This window comes from Meleagris gallopavo, chromosome 13, assembly GCF_905368555.1.
Source record: "Meleagris gallopavo chromosome 13, MGAL_WU_HG_1.1, whole genome shotgun sequence".
NCBI classification, from domain to species: Eukaryota; Metazoa; Chordata; class Aves; order Galliformes; family Phasianidae; genus Meleagris; species Meleagris gallopavo.
In genome coordinates, this window is record NC_139416.1 from 18,413,667 (window position 1) to 18,429,521 (window position 15,855).

The 15,855-nt window shown below is 39.9% G+C and overlaps 1 protein-coding gene across 8 annotated transcripts in view; it reads left to right on the forward strand.

The window, feature by feature from the left end:
• Positions 1-15,855, forward strand: part of NFAT5 (nuclear factor of activated T cells 5) — a 58,546-nt gene that overhangs the window by 26,195 nt on the left and 16,496 nt on the right. For 6 of the 8 annotated variants that reach the window (XM_085235300.1, XM_085235301.1, XM_085235299.1 and 3 more), the window contains 6 exons: positions 2,260-2,818; positions 7,530-7,722; positions 10,272-10,462; positions 12,024-12,196; positions 14,327-14,461; positions 14,624-14,676. In XM_085235300.1, coding sequence (XP_085091426.1) covers positions 2,260-2,818; positions 7,530-7,722; positions 10,272-10,462; positions 12,024-12,196; positions 14,327-14,461; positions 14,624-14,676 — 1,304 coding nt within the window. Of the gene's footprint in view, positions 1-1,732; positions 1,795-2,259; positions 2,819-4,855; positions 5,017-7,529; positions 7,723-10,271; positions 10,463-12,023; positions 12,197-14,326; positions 14,462-14,623; positions 14,677-15,855 lie in introns of those variants that run through there. The other 2 variants (XM_010718151.4, XM_010718153.4) reach the window with 2 other exon arrangements.

A 15,855-nucleotide genomic window follows, 5' to 3' on the forward strand; every position in this document is an offset into this window, starting at 1 on the left:
AAATTTCTGAAAGCATTTGTCAAAGTCTTTGTCAGGGGCAGGAAAGCATGAGCTCTGCATACACTGCATCGTAGCGTACGTGATGCTCAGCTTCGTCTGTTTAGAAAGAGCAGAAGCCATTTCTTAAATAGGGGAGATGCTGCTGTTCAGCAACCCGGCCCAGCATCGCTGCGCTCCACGTATTCTGTTTGCAAACACACCACGTATTTCTGTTTCCTTGAGTGCATAAAGGATGAATAGAAACTAATTCTATTTTAACAAAACAAAGGAAGCATCACAAATAGCAACAATCTCAACTCAAAGTGGCTGCAAATCAGCTTCTAAATATTATCACTGAAATTAATATCTGGATTTAATAGTTCTTGCCAATCCTATAAGTGTTTTTGAAAAAAAGCATTGCATTAATGCATGATATAGAAAGGATAAATTTGCCTTTAAATTGGAATGCAGTTCATAGTGACTGAATTCTCCAATTTCAGCCGCTATATTTGCCAAAGAACAAACTGGAAAATGGAACTGGTATCATTCATCTGCTCCTGGTTCTCTGGGAGATTTGAGGAAGGGACTCCCTATGTGAATAAAAGCAGAATTGATTTTTTTGTGTTCTGTAACAACCACTGCATTTCACTTGACTCCGATGTGAAATATCTTTGATTTACTTTCAGTTTTATTTAGCACAGAAAAGCTGTAAGAAACCAATACCTTTTTAAAAAGCCTTTCTCATCAATCATGGATGGCCCATGTGAATAACAAGTAGGCTGCATTGTGGGAAGATTGTCTGACTTCTGCTGCTAATTAAGTATATATTGTAGTTGAATATACTTCTATGCTTCTCTTAAATAGCTTACACTGGATAAAATAGTTCAATTATGTCTAAGCCTTTTTAGGCTTGACAGTTTTCAGAAATAATTTGGATTGTTAAAAAAGTCTCGAGAAAAAGTAAAGTATAATGTCCCTATCGTAGCAGGCATTGCCTCTACTGCAGCAGCACCTCGCTGACCAAACGCATTGTCTTATTACCTTTATCTGTTATGAACAATTGATTGCAGAACTAGATTATTTCTAAAGTTTGTGTTTATTGTGTGAGGTGTAGTTAGCAGGGCAGAAATAAAGAAGACAGCATCTCCTCCCTAGGAACTTAAAGTCTGGATAAAAAATCCAGTTATTCCTTAGTGAGCTACAGCTGGCTGAAATAAATACCTGCGTCCTTCCTACTGCCTCCTCTCAAACATGTCAGCTTCATTTTCAGCTGATTTGGCCATTAACATTCTTCAGTGGAAATGACTGCACTGCTCTCCAGACACCTTCAGGGTTCTGTTCTGATCTATTTGCTGCCCTTCAATTTCTACAACCACTTCATCTGTGGGGCATCTGGAGGAGTCACAATCATGCTGCTTAAAATCCCTTCTTAACGTGAATTTGTTAGAGGTCTCTCCCAAGCTGTCTCTGTATGCTTAGGGAATTCAGCTAATGAAGTCTGAGAGAAGTCTTACGTGGGATTTGAGACCGAAAGAGTCAAACTACAGAAATTTCACATTGTCTTAAGTCAGTATGTCACCAGTCTAGATCTCTCATCCCTGCTTGGAACCTGCAAAATGAACAGCTATGTCATAGTGACTGATACCAGTTCCATTTTGCCTACCAACTCAGTTGATTTTATATTTTATTTCTCATTTATGATGGAATAATCAGCAGCTCTTTTCTCATTTATTTTCTCATATTTTTATTCCAGGATTTGCCTCTGAAGCAGGGAGTGTCTGCATTAAAAATGACCTGTAGTTCTCTGCTTCATAGGTTAGAAACTTATTTTAATATTTTGTGGCTAAGCAAGTCCCGTCTTTTTCAAAAAATAAAATAAAATCCAATGATAAATGGTTTAATTGGCATTGAATGTGGATTATAAGCATTTTGCATTGGGGCTTCCATTATTTTAGATGAAATGGCTTATACACAAATACTTAGTCCAGCTGAGGCAATGAAAGCTCTGTTTACTTGCAGCCATTTTTTCTGAATTAACTTTAAGTTTTAAAAAAGTTGACTACGGCACAATGCGTTAAGTCTTATTTGAACATTTCCAAAGCACCATATTGGCCAGGCTCTGCTGCTTTGAACACTTACAGTCCAAAGCTTACCAAATTCCAAATATTTGTTGGGGGAAAGAAATCTGTTCATAAATCACTTTACTTCAATGGGACTGCTATAGCCAGCACACACACAGAACCATGTGTCTTGTATTTACTTCTGAATTGTACACCGCAGATGCTTCTTCAGCTCCTTCCTCTTCCTCCATGGGCGGTGCTTGCAGCTCCTTTACCACCTCTTCCAGTCCTACCATTTACTCTACCTCAGTCACCGACAGCAAGGCTATGCAAGTGGAGAGCTGCTCCTCAGCCGTGGGGGTAAGTAACCGAGGGGTAAGTGAAAAGCAGTTAACCAGTAACACGGTCCAGCAGCAGCAGTCAACGCCGAAGAGACACACAGTGCTGTACATCTCGCCACCACCTGAGGACTTGCTGGACAACAGTCGGATGTCCTGCCAGGATGAGGGGTGTGGATTGGAATCAGAACAGAGCTGCAGTATGTGGATGGAGGATTCACCCTCCAACTTCAGTAACATGAGTACCAGTTCCTACAATGATAACACTGAGGTGCCACGTAAATCACGCAAACGAAATCCAAAGCAGAGGCCAGGGATCAAACGCCGAGATTGTGAAGAGTCCAACATGGATATATTTGATGCCGACAGTGCCAAAGCGCCTCACTATGTCCTTTCTCAGCTCAGCACGGACAGCAAAGGCAACTCAAAAGCAGGAAATGGGTTGGTATCTGCTTTTTTTTTTTAAAAAGTTCTCTCACCATATGCAAAACCAAACTAATAAAACTCCCTTCCCATCAACCTTCTACTCAGGTTCTCACATAAATTCCTTCCCTTCTCTGCCATTCCCTTTGGCATCCTAGCCCGTGATGAAGTCTCATTAGACTTTAGCTGTTTAAACATTAAAGATTAACAATCTTTAAATAAAGGTAAAGCTAAAGTTTGTCACAACAATTGGAGGAGCACTGATGCACTCATCTGTATTATTGTTTAGGCAAGATTCCTAAAAGTCTGCACAATCCCATTATTAAAATGACCGTGAAAACGTTCCTGTATGTAAAAACAAAGGCAGAAGTGGACTGGACGCACCCTAAACATTACTGCTTCTGCAGTATTTTATGTGAGGATTTCAGTCTGTGCACTTTACCTTCTTGTTCGTCTCTTTCTCTATTTTCAAATAGAGAGAGCGATAGAAGTTAATGGCTTGTTAAGACTTCTCATCATTTGAATTAACATAGCCTTTTTTCATTAAAATGTTAAGATTCTATGGTGAACTAAATTTTGTTTTTACTTGTGAATTCACTTCTGTATTTGATTTTTCAGAAATAAATCTCTAATCCTGTTTCTCTCTGTGCTTCTGGGTTGTGTGCACGTGTGTGTCTGTATGTGGGCACGCCTGGGTGGTGGTCTCTCATCTCTCCCACTTCACACTGTTCATTAAATGCATTTCAGTAGTTGCTTAAAGAAAAAATATCCATCAGCTTAGTGTGTTGATTATATATATATATATATATTTTATCTTGTGGCTTTTTTTAGTACTCTTAAGATGGTCGGGTGGATAGATTTGATTATTTTCTTTTGTTGTTTTTTGGGGGAGTTATTTATTTTGTTTCTGTTCTTATATATGTGCTTGCAGTATGTTCTAATGTTCATCACAGTAATGGTGAATATTAAAGTTTGACTGATGGGAAAGATTATGAACTTCTCATATTCCAAAGGGAAAGAGCCTGGAGTCTGTATTCCCAGGGTCACTGCAGTTCCATACTTAAAATTTCACTGTGAGAAAGTGAGTCTGAGAAACTCTCCAGAGTGTGCTGCTGCTTCTTCCAACGCTAGGTACATCGTTTGGAAATACGGAGCCAGCCGGTAGCCAGGAGCTGGTGCTGTCACCCGCTGCTCTCCTCAAACCTTTGACAGCAACAACTGTACGGAGATCACTTTGGTGTCTATGACAAATGCTTTAAGCTTGTCTCATGTTGCTCAGCATCTCTTATTTTGGCAACTGAAAATTATAATGAAGTAAAACATTAGTTCCTGCTAGAACCTAGGAAGCAAATTAGCGTGGTTACTTGGAACAAGGAAGCTGCTGCCACCGAGCACAAAGGAGGTCATTCAGTCAGTTACGAAGGGAAGAAACTATCAGGAGGAAAAACTGTGTGATTCGTGGCAGAAAGAGGAGACGTGGTAAACTCGGGAAGAATATATGAGATTTCAATCCAAAGCATCACAAGAGCATAGTATTCCCTAAAACGTTAGGAGCTAAGCAATGAGCATTTCAATACTTGCATCAGTATCCTGTGAACAAGGGGTTGGATAAGCATAAATCTTTAGTGAAGCAAAAATCTTATGTAACAGAGCAGTCCTTTTAAACAAGAGCTTTGCAATAAGAAATAGCTACAGTACTGAGAAAGTTAACTCTGTGGTTAGAATATGCAGTTTTAGTATTACAAATGTAGGTCACAGAAGTGGCTCTTAAAACTTTCTGTAAAACTTTCCATCCTGATGGGGTTCAGCCAAAGAAGGTCATTTACATTGGGCCTGAAGAAAAAAGCCAGGAAAGAACACTTGCTGATTTGTGAAGTGGAAATAGAGTTTGTCTCAAAAGAGACTTCTGCTTGTCTTTCAGATGTAGAAAAAAGAATTTATTCCTATGGAAACTCTTAGAATTTCTGAAAGCCTTTTGAAAATAGATAAGTTAAAAGTGATTTAGCACAAAGACTCTCAGATTTCAGTCATGCTTGGTCTCGCTTTCACTTTCAGGTCTTCACTTGGAACAACCATGATGCAAGTGCAGGACCAGACAAACGTTAACTCCTGAAATCTATTTTAATAGAATCATGGGTTTTGCCATTTGTATTTTAGAAAAGAAGTGCTAGCTTTGAGGAGACATTGTCTGGTAACAAATGAGCTAATAAATAAAGGTGTGTGTGTGTGAAATATTATTTTTACTACTTGTATATGCATGGCTACTAGTATTATAAGTCGACTAAATTAAAAGGATGTGTAAATGATAGATCCTGACAATTTTACAAGTAAGAGCACTGAGAAATTCTGGTGAAGTCTTTAAAATTACTTCCATGTTCATCATCTAATCTTACTGAAAATAATTCTCTCTTAAAGCTTCTTAAGGGAAGACTTTCCAAGTAATTTTTGGGCGGCATCCCTTCATGTAAATACTGCAAAGTGTGAAATGTTAGTATGCTGACAATGAAGGTAACTTGGTTCTAAGAGCAAAGTGCTTTCAGGAAAACCTGATGATGTGCTGGAGTGGCCAATGAGTCAATGTCACACTGGTAAAACCTTGTATTGGCATCAAAAGTGAATTTCATTTTAATGGCTGCCTCTCTGACTTTTCCCTTCAAAATTCTCTATGCAGTCTTCTGCATTAATTTATTTACCTGGAATTCTGAAGTGCAGCAAGGTCAGCATAAGCAATCTGTGTGCTGCATTTACTGCAGTGAAGCGAGTCCAGGCAGAGGCAAAGGCAGCACCCTTGCAGCTGGCGTTGCTCAGCGTTCCTTTTCACATCCCCTATGGGAATGAACTTCAGCTGTGTAATTTAAAGTTCTGAATAAGAAAAAAGACATTGAGTGAAAGTTACTAAATGTATTCCTGTTAATGGCTGGTCTGTTGGAGCAATGTCCTGACAGGAAGTACAGATAAATGATAGTCTAACAAGCTTGAATTCAATTCCTGTTTATCCTAGCTTGTACAAAAGCAAAGAGCATAGCGCTGTTAACTACAGTGTACTCATGTACCACAAGTTTTGCATACACTACATTGAAGACAGTTTGCCCCTTTTAAGTTCCTAAAGTAAGGCCTGTTTTTACACAGCATTTTCCCAGCAGCCTGTCTGCCTCTAGCTGTACGCAGGACTCATGGCAGAAGGATGCTGCCATGTGGGCCTCCATCCCTCCGGCTCTTGCAGCTGCTGGCGCAGGCCTGGTGGGGTCGGGGCAGCTGAGGAGGAAGGAGCAGTAGGTCTGGGACCTTGCCTCTTCCACAGTTAACCTTCAGGAAGAGAAAAAGTGAGGTTCAGGCCCGGCACAAACCTAGCAGCTCCCCGAGGGGCACTGTAACCCTTTGTGACTTGCACTGCAGACCCTTGGAAAGTTTAGTGGAAGTTGGAGCGTGGCAGCGCGGACAGCGGGGGGCTCAGGGGGCAGAGCCCATCCCTCCCTGCAGGCACAGGAGGCCCCTCTGCAGCAGGAGCTGTGCTCAGTGCCTCCGAGGCGCTGGCACACAGTGAGGCCTCGTGCCGTTCCATTGTGCAGCAGCTGTAGGAAAGCTGTGATGTTCGTTAGCGTAAGTCACCCAGCAGCTGGGAACAGAGCTCTGCAGGCTGCTTCGGGTCAGGTCCATGGCAAGCTCAAACAGTGGGTGAAGACAGCAGCAAAGCTCTCAGTATCATTGAAGAAAAGGTGTTTCTCTCACCCTTCTCCCTCAGAAAAAAAGTCCTTGTTAAGTTACTTGTATGTTGTTCACTGAAACAAGATTTTGGTTTCTGACTTAAAGCTGGTTTCTTCGATTGATTAGCACTTAAAAATGCCTTTCTGGTAGTTTAAAGAAAAAATAATGACAGAATTGCATTCTGCATAATTTCATTGAGCTCTTTTTCTGCTCTGTCCCGTTTGCTCTGGTGCATTTACATTTGTTAATGTTAGATAGCTTTATTGGACTTGAGGATAATTATAAAAACCTGCTCTATGTAAAATCAAGAGTTACCTTTCCTTTGCTTTAAAGTGAACAAAGAATTGGATCCCAAAAAGTTATGTTTTGGAGGGTTTCTTCATTCAGGTTTTAATTATGGAACTGATTGCAGCAAATACAGTACATCTTAACGTGCACACCTGCAAAGAAACACTCTTTTGCATAGACTGCAGCTTTAAAATTTGTGCCATTACGTTGGAGCCTTTTACTACAACTAATTTGTTTTAAACATAAATTTATCAATGTGTTTTAACAGAAAATAGTATTTGAGTTTGCATGGATATGCAAGGTCAGGAGGAGACAGGCATGAGGCTGTTTTCCTATTTCAAGTATCATTTAACCTTAAATCCATTTAGTGTGTGTGTGTACCTATGTATATTTTTAACAGAAGTGAAATGGCTTATTCCAGTAATAATAGGCTGTATCAAGTACTATGAAAACAGCAGGTTATAAGCCTTCTATTTGTTAATATAGTTTAATGCTAATTGCTTTTCCCTTCCTTTATGTTTACTCTCTGAAAAAGCAGTTCCTATTTGCACTGGATGGAAGAGGCAGGGAAGCACCATTCCTCTTCATCCTGCAGGTTTCCTTCTCTATCAGAAGGAGAAATCTCTCAACTATGAATCCTCTGTCCATTAATGTACACATCTTACCTTTATAGCTTTTCTGTGATTTTTTGGAGCTGCTTTTAACATCTTTTTAATGGTCTGCTTTGACTTCTCAGAGCGTCGGAGAGCCAGAAAGGAGCTGGAGGGAAGAAGACCCCAATGTTGTGTGGTCAGTATCCAACCAAAAGTGAGGGGAAGGAGCTGAAGATAGTGGTGCAGCCGGAAACCCAGCACAGGGCTCGTTATCTGACTGAAGGCAGCCGAGGCTCAGTGAAAGACCGGACACAACAAGGTTTTCCAACTGTAAAGGTAGGATGTTCAGTATTAGGTGATATGAAAGTTCCTTTTCAAGGGATACTTAAGTAGATGGGAGCTGGTTCGGTTCAGATAAGGCGTGGTCTCTTCTTGAGAGTACAAAGACTAGATTAAGAGGACATCTACTTCATCACAACATTACAAAGAGGCAGGAAATTTCACATCAAGGCAATGATAGCTCATCCCTAATGCGTGTTGTTAGGCTACAATTAGATGAACTGCATACAAATAGCCAGAAAGTTGAAAAATGCAAAAGTAGGACAGCAAAATTCTGTAACTGTTCAATTTCTGCTGCTGCTGGGTCATCATTATGTCTTACTGATAAGAATGTAAAACAAAGCTTCATTCCAAAAAAACATTTGAAAGGTTTTGTGATTTTTTAATAAGTATCAGGATCCACATAAGGATCTGTTAGCTGAGGTGTCATCAAAAAGTTGCAGTGACCACAGGATGATTGTCAGTGTGGGCACCAAACTGAACACAAGCCAGGACCACACACTCATTGGAAATATGGTACACGGCCTCCTTGTGTCCTTGGGAGAAGTGTGGCCGGCAGGCTCAGCAAGTAACCACAGCTGTTGCCATACAGCGTGGTAACTGTTGAGTCACGTCCTGAACCACTGATTGAGCACCTGGGGAAAGGACCCGGTCAGCCCTGGGAGCACAGGTGGAGGCAATTCAGCTGAGTGACTGGAAGAGGTGGAGCCTTGCTGCACTTCTCTTAGACCTCATTTAAGGACTGGCTGCCGATCTCTCCTTTGTGTTTTTTTTTGTTTGTTTTTTTCCCTTCTGTGAGCTGAGATGTTCACAGGGAGGTGAGCGTTTCTCCTTTGTAACACCATTCTATTCAGACTGGTCCCTTTGCTGCTGCATTCCTGTATTGTCCTTTCACCCTGTTGGCCTTTCTGATTGTTACACGTAATGACAAGAAAAAGGAAAGCTGTTTCCTCTGATACTTTTCTTTAGTTATTCCAGTTTAGGCAAGCAGCAATGCAGTTCTCTATACAAGCTAGTTTGTTAGGTCCACAAAAAAAAAAAGTTTTTAAGGCCTGCCTGGAAAACAAACTTGTGCTGTTTACAGGATATTAAAATGCACTTGTCTTTAAAGATCAGTTCAACGGCATTGCAATCATCTCCAACACTTCACTCCATCCTCTTTAGTAATATAGAAGTCCAGTAAAGTTTCATAAGAAAAGAATCCATTCATATACTCCTGTTGCTATGGTGATTTAGTGTTCATTTATGTGAACTTTCTTAATAGGCCTTTGTTTGTCTGAATTTCCTCTTAATTCCTTTGCCAGTTACTCTTTAGTACCCATCGTGAAAATTTTCTGTTTGGAAGAGTCTCGCGTTACAGAATTCCTTGGAAGCTCAAGCTGTTTTACCAGCAGGCAAACTAGTTCGTACTCTGTGCACAAAATTACTTTGAACAGTGAAACAAAACATGTATCAGCAACTTAGTCTGAAAGCTACGTTTGCTGTATTCTTGAGAAACTTGCTTCTGTTAGAAAACATCACCTTTTAGTAAAGTTTTTACTAAAGTATTTAATGGGAGCCATGGGCTTTCGAGCCCTTTGCTGGTAACCTGTTGGCCTGATTGCATACATGTGAGCCTGTGATAGGCCACCTCCAGAAGTCTTTTGGCTTGGCCCACCTGTAGCATATAACCTAGCTACCTGCTTTAAACCCGAGGCTCCATTTGGACATGGGAGGCACGCTATGATCTTACAAATGTTTGCTAATAGTTTTACAAGCCAGCTAAGAACTCCAAAACTAAGTTTTCTAAGTCTGTCAGGGACTACTCTAGGAGATCCTCTGGGGGACTCTGCTCTCCTTTGCCGTCACCTTACTACTGAAGATGAGCTTTATTTCCCTTTGCAAGTATTGACTGTGTTTCCAGGCCTAGAACAAAATGTAATATTGTCACCCAGAAATCCTCTAGCAACAATTACGAAGACACTGATTGATCAGTTGAATCATGAGAATGTGAGTAGCTGATTGATCTGCATGCATATACTGACCAACACGTTCTCATATACCTCACAGTCACCCACTGCAAGTTTCTTCTTTCTCAGTTAACTGGTGGATGTCATAGAATCATGTCAGTGCTGGTGGGGAGGAGACAAGGAAATTATTAAAGATCAGGTGGGAGTGAGGGATCATTAGAGATGTAAAAGTTGGAGTTGGTTTAATTCCATGTGAAGGTGTATAGGATTCAAGCTGGTTTAAATACATTTATATTCATTTCACTTGTATGTTGTCTTCTAACAGAAGAACAAAGGACATTAACTACCTATTTTTGGGAACCTGCTTAAGCAAGGGGGTTGGACTCAATGATCTCTTGAGGTCTCTTTCAACCCCTGCAGTTCTGTGACTTGATTCGTGAACTAGATTTAAAAAAAAACAACCATGCTTACCTTTGGTTTGTTTCCAGCAACACTGGGAGTAGGTTCACTTCAAGTTCAGCTGCATAAAATGTTCCCTCTTTCAATTAAGACATTGCTGGTCAGTTGAAATATCCAATCGGTGCTGCTGTGTTTCAGCTGGAAGGTCACAATGAGCCGGTGGTGCTGCAGGTGTTCGTGGGAAACGACTCCGGCCGAGTGAAACCGCACGGCTTCTACCAGGCCTGCCGAGTTACTGGGAGAAACACCACTCCCTGTAAGGAGGTGGATATCGAGGGCACGACTGTTATTGAGGTGGGACTGGACCCTAGCAACAATATGACACTTGCGTGAGTAGTTCTTATTAAAAAAATAGATATATGTTTAACTTCTTTGTTTTCAGAGACTGATTTTGCTTTCTTTAATTGGATTGCTTAGCAGTTAGAAGTATGAACATCTTGGCATATGTCAGGCACTTAGTTAAAGCTACAAGCATAAGAGAAGCATGTAAATTCCATTCTCTGCTTGTTTATCATGCTTAATGTTTAGTCTTTTTGTAGGAATTTCTCTGTGGACTTTGTTATATTAAAGCTTCACGGACTGTTTAAAGAATAACCTGCACATTGAAGTTTTGTGTGAGCCATGAAGTTCTCACTGGCTCCACTGATACCTCTTCATTTAGCAACTATGAAAGTGGTTATCAGAAGAGGAAAGGAGAATAGCAGGATCTTCAGTTCTCAGAAGGGCTGGAACATTTAGACAAGGAGGTTAAACTGAGTTTTCTCTTGTTCCATTTTTGTTGTTCCTGTCAGGTGGTTCTTTATCATGAAAGCTGAGTGCGTTCCTATCTTTGCAGACCTTGTCTGGTCAAATACAGGCAAAATTTTGGACACTAGATGAATGATCTTCAGATGCGTTCAAGCTGTATATGCTGCTGCTCAGGAGGAATGAACTCAGTTTGACTTTTTTGTTTTATATAACGTTTTCCCATAAGTGAAAACTACCTCTTAAAATACTTTATGATTGCCCTCAAGTGGTAGTGTAAAACCCTGTTAGCATAGAGATACTGGAAGAAATGAGTTACCAAGGAAGACAAGTTTTGTCTAGGCTGTTTTCTCAGAAGATACCTGAATGCCTCAGGAATCTTCCTGCTATGTGAGTGGTGATGTTGTAGCTGTCTGTTGAGGCAATGGCAGTGCCACTTGGGAATTGCTGTCTCTTCTCTCCTTCTCTCTACTCCCAAGCTGTTCCTCCTTGGGTGACATGCAGAGCAAAGATTTGCTGTACTCAAATTCGGCATCAGATGCCCTGTGTACTTTTTGGATGTAAGGCCTGATATCCTGGTAGAGTCAGTGTTCTTTTCCTTAGCACATCAGGCTATGGGGTTTTTTGTTGTTGTTGTTTGTTCATCTTTTCCTCTAGCTCATTTTGCATCTGTCATGTCTTTCTAAAAGCTGGCATGGCATTGCTCTCTCACCCTCACACTTTGTATCTATTTATCCCAGAACCACAGTTACTGCCCTAACTTTTTGTTTTACTGCTGCTTTAAATCAATCCAGAATACTTTTCATTAATAACCCTGTAAACCCAGATCTGCTCCTGGAATAAAAGTATAAAGATCTCCGATGATAAATTGAATGCTTACCAGGATTACTTTCTTATATGGGATTTTCTTTTCTATTCATACTATTTTCATGTTCCTTCCTCCCATGATTTGGCATCCAAATTAGGTAGGGATGAATTGAAAACCGCTATATAATGAGAAAGGTTATACAGAAATTTCCATGTGAATAATTAATAATATTTCAGTAGTTACTTCAAGAATTGTGACTTTATATGGCTCGCGTAACAAGTGAAAAGATTTTAAAAGCTGCTGAATTTATTAAACTCTCAACTGCTTCTTATTGTCAGGGTTGATTGCGTGGGAATACTGAAGCTGAGAAATGCTGATGTCGAAGCTAGAATAGGGATTGCTGGTTCCAAGAAAAAAAGCACACGTGCCAGGCTGGTATTTCGTGTTAACATCACTCGGAAAGATGGTTCCACATTGACTCTGCAGACACCTTCTTCCCCAATTCTGTGCAGTGAGTATCAAAGCAAAGATGTTGGTATTAGAGGACTCTGCGTTTTGTGTGATTGAAGGAGTAAGGAAAAAAAAAACAAAAAACCAACAACAAAATGAAAGCTATGTTAATCTGTGATTATTCCAGAACTGCTATGGCTTAAATCAAATGGGATGATCTTTATTTGGAGTAGGGTGTTAGTTAAATGACTGACCAATATTTAAAAGTAGTTATAAAATGGCTAATCTGTTATTAAATTCATTTTTGCCTCTTAAAAGATGAGAAACTCTGTGAGGCTTTCTTTGAACTGATTGTATGAGTTTAAAACAGGTTTTAATCTCTTTGTACTGTCACTTCCTTCTGCCAGCTTTCAGTGATAGAGATGACTTGTCATAAGTTACTAAGGATGGCTCTGTACAGATGTGGGAGTTCATTGAGCCAGAGGGGGAATCTGTTCTGGTTCAGTGCAAGAATTAAACTTTTTACAGCTATTTATTAAAATGCTCTGTTTAACACTGAGAACAGATGGTTGCATTGACTGTTCAGGTTATGCTGACCAATGTGGAAAATGAAGTCAGAGTAGTACGGGAAATTTTGCTCATCTGTCAGAGAAAAGATAGGAAAAATAATGCACCAATTGCTGTTTACATTTCTTTGTATTTCTTGATGAACAAGAGGATAGGAGAGCTTTTTCTCTGTACTAGGAATATAGTATGATTATAAAGTGCATTAAAAAGAGAGGTTCCAGCAGTGCGAGGGACGTTCTCCTCCCCTCTGCTGTGCCACATGTGAGCACTGCAAAAGGACAAAGGCAGTGAGCACAGACTGGAGCCCAGGGCATTCCATCTGAACAGGAAAAAAAAATTCTTTCCTGTGAAGGTGGCAGAACCCTGGCACTGCTGCCCAGAGAGATAGGGAGCCTCCTTCTCTGGAGGTACTTGGAGCCCACCTGGACACTTCCCTGTGCAAGCTGCTGTAGGGAACTGCTTTGAGGGGCTGCTTTGGGGGGGCTTCAGAGGTCTCTTCCAGCCCCTATGGCTCTATGATTCTGTGCCACTGACAGCAGTATTAATAATGTTCCCAAAGCTACAGACGTGAGATGCAGGCTCTTTAATGAAGCCTTCTCAAAGTGTAGCCTTACTAATTTGCTAGCAAACCTAAATCTGGTTTCTCTATTGAGAAGTTCATGTGTACTGAGCATATTTAGTAGCTGCGTAACGGTTGCCTAGGAGCCTGCTTCAACAGTTGTAGAAAAATCCTTTCTGAAAGGTCATTAAATAATTTGGACCGTTATGGTATGTATGCTCTTCTATGCAGTAAGCTAAGAGAATGCTATTATTAAGCACTGAAAGTGGGCCACTAGGAATGCAAAACACAAGTATGCTCTTAAGCCACTAGGATTTTATGGAGAATAGAAAAGCTTGCTGAACAACCTCTGCTAGGAACTGGATTTATTTTGTTTTGTATTAAACGTGACAAAGTCAAAATGCATTATTTTAAAAATCTGTTTCTTTGGTCAAGAGTCCAGAGGGAAGTTTAGATTCTTTGCCAGGAGGGTTTCAAAAATGTGCTTATGCACTGAAGTGTGCTTCTGTATTTCAACTATTTTTGGTGGTCATTTTCCTTTAGCACAGGTGGTTTTATTGGGTTCGTGCTTTAAGAAGCACAGAAATAGTTTGCAGCACAACCAATTTGTAACCTTACAGCCCACGATTTGGCTGATGACTTTGGAGAGGCAGAGGTTTCTAGGGGTGTGCACTGGTAAGCTGCATCCCCTTTGCTGGCTCAGGGGATATGGATTGCTGAAGTCCTCAAAGAAAGAGATGTGACTGTAGCAAGGATTTATATTAGCAGGCACATATAGCTCTTGAAAATAGCTCAAACACTGAAAATTTTGTTTCTAAGGCTTAAAAAATGCAGTAGAAAGGGGAAAAGATGACTTGTGGGTCATTTACCCATGTGTTTTCTTAAAGAGTCATTACATTTAGAAAAGAAATAATAGAAGTAATATATTTAAAAGAAGAAATTTAGGATTTGTTTTGTTCTTTCCCGTAAGTGAAATAAGAAAGTTATAATCCTGTAAATGAAAGCTCATTTTTCTGGATATCGATGTTTTCTTGGGCTTCAAGGTATGTGTTTTGTCAATTGCAGCTCAACCAGCAGGAGTTCCCGAGATCCTAAAGAAAAGCCTGCACAGCTGTTCGGTGAAGGGTGAAGAGGAAGTTTTTCTAATTGGCAAGAACTTTCTAAAGGGAACGAAAGTGATTTTCCAAGAGAATGTTTCTGGTTAGTGTGAAAGCAACAACTTCTTGGAGAGAGCATGCTCGGGTTTACGTCGTTTCATACAGATTAGTTGTAGAGAACAAACTGACAGACTGAATCAAGGGCACTAAAATAAATTGCTTTATATGGATGAGCAATAAATTATGCTTTTTAACTTTCATTTAGATGAAAATTCTTGGAAGGCAGAAGCTGAAATAGACATGGAATTGTTTCATCAGGTACTTATTACTGTTTTGTTTTTTTTTAACTTAATATTTTTCTTTTTATTATGACCTGCAGACACCCTTTTAGCATGATCAAATCATTGATTCTTAGGTTTTAAGTCATTGTCTTGGCAAATATGCTCCAGGATCGGTGACTTATTACAAATAAAAAGCAAAATATAGAATCAGAAACGGAGCTTAGGAAGATTTCACTTTTGCTAAAGGTGACGTGTGTGGCTCACGGTGATGAAAGCTGGAAAATGTACCCAGTGACTTTGTTTTCAATCAGTGCTGTTGAATAAGGGGAAGGGAGACAGGGCTTTCCTCATTTGGAAGAGAAGAAAAATAACATTTTAAACAATATAGTAGTAGTTTTAGTGCTACTTTTAATTTCTTGAATTTTGCTCAGATTTGACTTTCTATATTTTCTATACTAAACTGATTAATAACTTGAAAACAATTAAATAATCTGTGACACTGTTCTGTCTCTAATCTTTGCCACTCCACAAGCAGTTGGGCAGTTCTTACACTAGAAAAACAAACAAAAAAACCCAAACCTAACAGCAAAAGATTTATAATGTGGAAAGATTTTACTTTCCTTCATTGAAAAAGGAATTGTAGTGAGCCCAAAAGACAGAAGAGCTATAACAAACACATAATGACATACATTTCTTCTCTAGGAGGACTGCCTCTATGCTCTAGTAACAAGCTTCTCTTTTGGGATTGTGATTTTGCAGTCCGTTGCTTTTTTCCAAAGTTGAGATTCTGTTCATTCTGTTGGATCTGCATTTTTTTCCTTCATACTTCAGATTAAAAAAAAAAGATAATTAAGTGCCTAAACTGGTATAGAGCTGCTCTGTGGAAGAAAAGTGGTAGAAGGCAGCTGGCAACCAGCCTGACTGCGAGCTTCTTGGATGAGTGACATTATGTGTGTGACCCATCAGTGTGTAAATGAGAAGCTGAAATGCACAGATCCTAATTAAAATCTGTCTGAAGTGAAGCCAACCAGTTGGTGTGCAGAAATACTTCTCATCTAACTTTGTGTCAATTGGAACAAGGCACATGCCACTCCAGCTTGTTTGTGCTGCAGCTCCAGTGCTTCTGGATAGACCACACTTTAAAATCTGATGTCCAGGAAGTGTTGTCTATGAAATAATGGCTGTATTAAAGCTGTTACACAATACAACCTGCAGT